The sequence below is a fragment of the Amphiura filiformis genome, chromosome 8 (genome assembly GCF_039555335.1).
Source record: "Amphiura filiformis chromosome 8, Afil_fr2py, whole genome shotgun sequence".
NCBI lineage: Eukaryota > Metazoa > Echinodermata > Ophiuroidea > Amphilepidida > Amphiuridae > Amphiura > Amphiura filiformis.
In genome coordinates this window covers 56,593,913-56,602,621 of record NC_092635.1, presented here as the reverse complement: position 1 = coordinate 56,602,621, position 8,709 = coordinate 56,593,913, and the positions used below count along the sequence as shown (strand labels likewise).

Below are 8,709 nucleotides of genomic sequence, written 5' to 3'. Positions count from 1 at the left end.
AGTGTCGACACCTGTAAGTTTTTAGACTCAACAATGTTATTTTTTTTAAATACTACCCTGCCAGTTCTCTATAACATTCTAAAGTTTGTTCGGTTTATATAAGGCAGAAAAATAAGACTCATAACACCGTGTATTGATATAGAATGGCATGTATGCAGTTGGGCGCAATGCTTACGCTAGTCGCGCGTTGCGTAATGTGTGACTGGCGCAAGCATGTGAATTTACACAAGTGTGAGTTGGGACTTTATAATTAGTTTATTGGCGTGCACAGTAACAAAAGCCAAATAATTTCCGCCTTATATAAACCGAACAAACTTTAGCTTGATGTACAAAAAGATGTACAGCTCTCGTGTTCCAAGTCAAAACCTGTCAATCTAAACATGAAAGTGCGAACCAGGAATTGACATTTAACAAAAATCAGTACAAAGCTGACCATTAGATCATGTATAGGCCTACTTGTCATATCGAAAGTTTAGGGCCAGGCCAGACGGGCCCTATCTGCAATAGCTGTCCCAGAGACATTTTGATAATTTCTTAATTTCAATGGTTCTTTCCAGTGATATGAGACAATTAACAGAGCATAGCTGGGTGCTCAATGAACTGTGTGGGTATCGTCAGAGGGCTGACAGTAAATTTCGCTGATCCCTCCTTTTTTTTCTATGATTCCTGCTGTTGTTTTGGTTCCACTTTAGCACCCCCGGTACACGCATGGAGGTCACCATTTGAGGTTTTAGCACCCACTTTAGAACCCGGCTACCTTGACTACGCGTTCAGCATCGCGCGTACAGTTCGCGTTCCCAACTGTCAATCATTGGAGGTCAATCACCTCGAGCTTGACAACGATATCTGAATAGACTATCGCTAAGTCTTACGTGTATGCGCAAAATTTAGGTTAATTTTCGTGATTGAAACAGTATTTTTCTTGTATAAATCTTGGCCCGGATAGCGGGATTGTTGGTTGATTTAATGCATTTGATAAATTAAGTTCATGGATGCACTAAAAAATATAATTAAAAGTATTCAAAAACCTGTTCAACATTTGAAAAAAATGCACTGTAGCAGGCTTGAAAAAGTCTAACTGTGGATGCAGCAAGCCACGATTTTTCATGACTTGAACGCAGAGCACGGACGCGATATAGCCGGTAGAAATCGCGGTAGTGTTCCAGGCCTACGCGATGGCAGGGTAATGGCGGCTTCCATACTTGAATTACTTTTATAACGAGCTGTCGCCAGCCTGGTATCGTTTGGGTTGCGCATAGTATGCGCCCAGTCCATTGGTGAAGGACTCAATGGATTTTGTCTATTTCATGCACAGGAACAATTTCCAAGGCTGGGTCTCAAACACTTTTATTCTCATTTCTTACAAGTGACACCTGGCAGCTATTGCAGACAGTGTCTTCTTGCCCTATATCAGGCCTCAAAATAAGGAGGGCCCGCAAAAGATACATCCGGCGGGCCCAAAAGGCCCGCAAAAAATTTACCATTTTTCTCACTTTTTTGTGGGGTTCATAGGTTAAAACCAATGGCCCAAATTCAGGCCCACAAACATTTGTGAGGGTCCTCAAACATTTAAGATCAAGGGCGCAAATGGCCCTCAGAAATTCTGGCTTATGTCAAAGCCTGCCCTAAATCCTCCATACTTATCATATAAACAGCTCCACACAAACATCGGAGGAACAAATTATTGTATTACAGGTAGGTAGGTAGTTTTAACAAGTGTTATTCATTTCCAGCAAATTACAAACACCAATAAATTTCAGAGTACAAGTATAATTACATAAAAGCCTGATAATACCACAAAGAACAAATTACACACTAACATCAGGCATCCTCGTTTACATTTAGCTCCTCAAATGAGCTACCACTATCACTGCCTGTTGTCCCTTCCTGGCCTCCTCCTTCCTGATCTTCACCGCTACTACTTTCCCCTGTTTTACTAGACATGTCGCTATTTGGGGCTTCCTCTTCCGGTGAGATGCCGCCGGTTTCGGGAACATAAAATTCATTTTGTTTGGCTAGTGGTGCTAGGAAGTGAATGATTCCATCATCATACAGCTCCATGACTGGATGAGCACACAGACCATTTTGCTGCAAACAAATTGAGAAATAAACAGTTGTGTAAGTTGATATATAAATATAATATGTGCAGGTAACAAACAAGAAGTTTTATTTTCCCCAGATAATTTCAGAACCAACTGGTTCCTTCCTCAGTGGGTAATGGTGTGTAAGATGCCTAGGTCAAATGCAAAGCTAAGATCAATTTGTCATCCATTGTATCTCAAGCAGGGTTGTCACTACGCCGGACGGTGCCGGTCGGGGCCATCCGGCACTGTCCGGGGCCGTCCGGCACTCACCAAAAAAAAAGATTTTAAAAAAAAAATTTATTTTATTTTATTTTTTATTTTTTTTACATTTCCGGAAGTGGATAATGATATTTCATCATAAAAAGAGCAAGAAAATTTTTTTTTAGTGGGGTGGTTCACTAAAAAGATAGTGCGAGGCGCAAGAGCTTCGCTCGCTACGCTTCGCCTTCAATATCTTAACCAGTACTTTTTTGGTCCTGGTGACAACCCTGATCTCAAGGAACCAGTGAGAAACTTTGCCGCATGTTTCATTTCAGCAGTATGGAGTTTTGACCACCTTTAAACCCCTGCCCCATGCTGCATAAGAATCTGGTAGCACGTAAGGACCACACTTAGAAGATCAAACAAGAGTTATACCACATTACAAATTACATGCACAGACTATAGCTTTGTTTACAATAGTGAAACAAGAAGGAAATTCAAGTTCAGACTTAAGGAGTGTAAGTCAGTTACTCCAAGTGTCAATTCCCCTGTATCCGCTCATTAACCCTAACCGTACCAGGTACTACAAATACTACTTGATATATATGCGTTGTTTGTGCGTGCATCCCATGTGGTGTGATGATGCAATCGCCCTAAGTGATATATACATGTAGGCACGGTTTCGCTGGCCAGCAAAGCCCAACACCCATGGCTAAGTGTCGCCAACCCAGTGCTTGGCATGCGAGGGGTCCTGGGTTTGAATCCCACCCATAGCAAACAACTTCTTTCTTTATTTTCTCTCTTTATTCCTTCCTTCTTTCCCTTCCCGTTGCGAAAAAATGCCCTTATGCCGTTAGGGTTAAGAGTCCAGTCACAATATTGACTAGGACAGAGTCACCAAAAGAAAAGGACAGCAGGAATGACCCTAGGAATCCACGAAGCGATTCACATTAGGAGAGACCCGCAGCCCAAAATCAACAGCTCGCATGGATACAAACTATCTTACAGAAATTTTGCTGATATCACTGAAAGCAACTGGCAACTCTACAATGTAGTAATCTTCTAGAAATTAACATTGACCTCAGCAATCTCACCCACCATTTACCCATGAATGTGTCTAGGCAGGGGAAGAACTAGTCCATATTTGGCACATTGTCCCCTGTATTTATTTTCTTACACAGAATAAATAAAGCAGCCAAAAAGGGATGTGATGTCAGGTTTTTTCACTGCCTTTAGTTGGTTTCATTACATGTATCCACTCAGAAAGGAACCAGTTGGTTCTGGGGAAAAATGTGGTTATCTTTCAACTTCAAATTTAGAAATATCAGGTACTGTCTTTTGGAATTTACAGGAGAGCATAGAGAATGGCCAACTAAGGAGAGCTAAAAATCACTCTCCTATATCAGATTGTAGGAGACCAGTATCTGAGCGATTGCTCTCACTCTCCTCAAAAGGCAGTCCCTGAAATATATGATTTACATTCAAAATTTTGTCTGATCCCTGCTCTCTAATTCAAGACAATTTATGAGTAACCTGATTTTAACAAAAATGCAGAATTCTGCAAATACTTTATTTTTTTATCTGATAACACTATATGGTGAAGTAACAACTATAGAGAAATCACTCTAGATAACATTAAGGTGGTACTACACCCCTTGATAAATTAGGGAGTGTTTTACACACCCAAATTTGTAAATACACACCCAGTTTTTGCCCACATTGCCTATACTTTGTACACAAATCTTAAATTTACACACCCAGTTTTTTAATTTACACACCCAAACCTTGTTCAAATCCTGCCTAAGATCCTGTTTGTGACTATTTTTGCATTTTCCTCAAAAAATAATAACGCACTGGTATCAAAAGTTATGTATATTATAGGGGCAAGGAATCCATTTATTACACTGGAATTTCAGTGAATCAAGACAAGCGGTATGATATAATGAACCACTTGTCTTGAATCACTGAAATTTCAGTGGCAAAGTAATTGGATTCCATGCCCCTATACATAACTTGTGTTACCAGTGTGTAGTTACTTTTTGAGAAAAATGCAAAATTAGTCAAAAAATTTATCAGGGGGTGTAGTACCACCTTAATACCGGTATGTTCACTTGGGTCAGACATGAAATTTCCTGCAAATATTTCGGACTTACCACAACATAATCTCCAAAAGCAGGATAAACACGTTGAACAGCTATCATTATAGAGAGTGAATTAATATGAGGGAATGTGGCCATAACCATATGATCTACTTCTGGGAATTTGGCAATCTTAAATTCATCTTGGACTAGTTTTTCTTCGAGTTCCTTGCTTGCCTCTTTATCATCACCTTCACTGAGAACGGCTCCTACAATATAGCGCAACTTCTCTGGTGCTACATTGTACCTAGAACATTTTAAACAAAATAAATAATACAACTAAGTTAGAGTAAAATTTGTAAAATAATTTATAACTATTGAACCATAGCATAAAAAGATGACGCCTTTTGTAAGGGGGCATTTATTAGAAATAAATTTTAAATTAAAAAAGCTGATGTAAACTACCGGGGGTACATAAAAATCTAGGGCGCAGCTGTTGTCAAGTACGATACAATTTTCATTGTCAACAATCATCAAAAATCAGGATCCAACTTTGACAAGATGTCAACAAAGCAATACATCAATAAAGTCAAAAATTGCGACCCCGGTCGACCCATTGGTCTTCGGCACGGTGCATAATAGGCGCCCTTGTCATTTCTACGCGATCGCAATTCATCAGCGCGTACCAGGACCACGGAAGAAATAAAAAATTAACTTGATATTTGTTTCCAAAATTGTGTAGCAAAGCGATCAAAATTGAGTAGCATTTTGCTCTGTGATACTGGCTATGGACAACGCTGAATATTTTGTCATGTCATGAATGTCCTACTCTAGAACAAAATTGGAAAACAAAATTATTTTGTGTTTTCCTATCAAATTCTAATTCCTTTTGATAAGGCTTTTTAAAATATCAAACAAGCAAAGTCAGACAAATTTACTTTGGTAAACAAAAGTAAACAAAGGACAAAGACTATTCAAGCACATGTGGCCTGCAAATGCAATTGTCAATGACAGCTGTGCCCTGCATTCCAGCCTGATCTGTGAGGTCAATCATCCGTCATAAAATAGGCTAATGTCGACTTTGCACAATTCACAACAATGAATGAAATATTTTTAGGTAAGCTTACAATGACGATCACTGCGCAATCTTGTTTTAAAGCTTAATCTGACGAATTTATAGTAATTTATTAACTCATAATTGTTCCTCACCTTTGCAGGATCGTCATAATATACACCAAAACACCTCAAATCGGGTGCGGCTTTCGTCACTTCAGTGAAAAGTGGACCACAGTTTTTGTATGGGCCGACAGCATATTTGTACAAACATGCAGTTCTCGTATCGGAGGTTTTCCAGTACGAATTTCGATGCCATTAAACAAACCAGAGTACATAAAATATACAAATACAGTGACAAGTATCAGAATTAACATGCCAATAATGGCTAGTATTAGATATTCAGACATTTTAGCTGAATAATGTAGCAAACGTTGTTCGTATTAATTCTGTGCACTGCCTGGATATGGATATTGACTTGGCCTTGTTGTTGTGTTAATCAATTTAATCATGACATCATATCATAATCGATTCATCGATTTTTTTTTTTCAGCAGCTGTGCCGTAACAGCGCCATCATCAGATATAAACATGAACTTATTTTTAATTTTTGAAACAAAATATTAAAAAAATATAAAGGAACTACATTGTGTATAAATTAATCTTCGAATTAAAAACAGAAAGAGAGAGAGATGAAGAGATGATGATAATAATTCAAAGTGAAAGTCAAAATGATAATAATTAAAAGTAAAAGTTAAAATGATAAAATATAATTAAGGCCAATTACAATTGATTCTTAGTTTCCTGTTTCCCGCCCGCGTCCAAAGTAGAGAATTGCAAAATATTTAATTATTTTATTTATATTTTGGATTTTCTCTTTAAAAATAACTTTTAATGACTACCATTTGCTACTTTCTGACTTTGATCATATCATCTATAATGATGAATAAACATAGAACCTAATTGTACCATTACTTATGTATAAAATCGAACATAGTAGTAAAATAATTAAATGCATGCTCCTTGTCAAAATGGCTTGATGTAGGTTACGACGACTTATTTTAAAAATAAAGAAAATAAAAGATAATTAATAATTAATAATTAATAATTAAAAGTCGCCTCATCCCTGGTTTTCAACCATGAAACAGGAAACTAAGAATTAATTGTGAAGGGCCTAAAAGGAAAAGTTAACATGGATTTGTGTAAAACATGGCAAATTGCAGAAACTTTTTTTCTATTCTCATCTTCTCTGGTTGGATGTCACCTAGTGAACTTTGGGCAACATTAGCCCCTCCCCCTATATTTCTCTTCGTTTTGATTTGGAGCCAGGGGTCCAATATTAACAAGACCAAGTTGGAATGTGAACAGGTCTTACAAACTGATAACCGATTAGATGGGGAACTACTTGCAATGTAGTACTGCAGCATCACATCCAGGTGGCATTGGGAACAAAGTGAATCTGACAATTTGCCTAAAAACATTGAAATCCTAAGACGTTTTTTGTTTGTTTTTGTTTTGTTTTTTTGCTGGGGGCTGGGCTGGGGTGGGGGAGTGGCAAATCATAACCCTTGAGCCCTTATGTGGTCAAATTTAAGAATTTAAAATCAATCAGCACCCCCCCACCATTTGTTGCCTTTTCTAAAACCTGGATGCACCACTAAGTTAATGTTATTACTGCTATAAAATCTCATATTCTTTTATATCATGATTTTTGACAAATGTTGAATTGCTTTTTGTCCGTAGTCTTATGCTTGCGGCCCGAGGGCATATACAACCGTTTAGTCATGAAAATATATGAATGAACCCCGTTCATACATACCAGAACATTTTGTGATTCCTATTTCATCAAAATATTAACAAAAAATAACAAGAAACATCATTAAAAACCATGAATTTCATTCGTTCTCCCTACCACTGCAATCGCACATCCGGGCCACCGGGCATAAACGCTGTTTATGCCCGGCTCTCGACCAATCACGCGCGCCGTTACATAGCGTGTATGTATGAACAGGGTGTTAGCTAGCCACCCATCCACTAAACTTTATGGATGGGCATTTTTCTCCAGGGATAGGCAAAATTAATGGCTGTGACATGTGCTAAATTCTAAATATAATACTTGAATAAGTTCAGTGAACTCAAAACAAGGCCAGACTAATAAATGGTGTACATCCATATCAAAACGATACGGCTGCTACATGTGTCTCATTTCACATAATAGCTAGGAATAAATACTACTCATCTCAAGTGGAGGTTACTTCAAATCATCCCAAAGTCACATGGTTTAGGAATACAGAGAACATTCCTTAACCATGTGACTTGCGTACCCCCTTAAGAGAATTCATATGACCATGATAAAAAAAAAACATGTAGCAATTAGGCATTCTGCAAAAATCATAATCCTTAGTAAAACACAACATCATTTGTTACAACATTGTGACAATGTTAAATGACGTTGTGTGTTACGGAAACAGGACGGTTCGCACCCTTTCAATTTCGGACCCGTGCACTTTCGCCCCCTTTCAATTTCGCACCCGTGCACTTTCGCCCCCTTTTAAACCGTGGGTAGGCCTAATGTGCTGCTGTTGATTGATGATGCGAAAATAGAAAGGGGCGAAAAGTGCACGGGTCCTAAATTGAAAAGGGTGCGAACTTATCCCAGCATTCGTGGTGTTACTAGGAATGGTATGTTTCTAAAACACAACTACTACTATTGTAATTTTCCAATCAAACACACACACATACACTTGCTGTCAATTTATAGATGCATGGTTTTATTCATTTCTTTTAATGACCTCTGACAAAACAATTTACATATTGGAGTCATGTCACAACGTCATTCAATTGGGACATCCCATCCTTTCAGTACTTCACATTTTGACACACCTGAACATTGCCCCAAAATGTGCACATATATTTGTGACCTGTTCAAGCCAAAATGTTGAAATTTCCCAGAAACAAATTCAGAGTTGCAGAAAAAAAAATCAAGACAGGAAAAATATCCCAAGATCATACCATTTTTCTGCGGCTCTGAAAATTTTCTGGGAACACCATCACTCTTATAATAAAGTAATTTTTTAGCACTTCTGTGGTCCTGGTATGCGTTGGTGATCGGCGATCGTGTAGAAGTGGTGAGGTCTCCCCTTCTATGTGCCGACAACCAACAGGTCAATCATCTTGTTGTCAAGACCGTTGATCAGCCAATCAGCATGATTGTTTATCACTTTTGTGTTTACGCCCATGTACGCTTGATGCACAGCACAGACCACTGAAGTAATAAAAAATTAAATTAAAATA

The 8,709-nt window shown here is 38.2% G+C and overlaps 1 protein-coding gene across 1 annotated transcript; it reads right to left on the bottom strand.

Annotated features, from left to right (window-relative positions):
- Positions 1–785: 785 nt before the first annotated feature.
- LOC140159261 (testis-expressed protein 264-like) lies at positions 786–5,864 on the bottom strand. The gene is given in 4 exon segments (XM_072182674.1): positions 786–2,088; positions 4,439–4,651; positions 5,573–5,685; positions 5,688–5,864. Coding segments are annotated over 4 exon segments (732 nt in total). The 5' UTR covers positions 5,827–5,864; the 3' UTR covers positions 786–1,821.
- Positions 5,865–8,709: the final 2,845 nt, after the last annotated feature.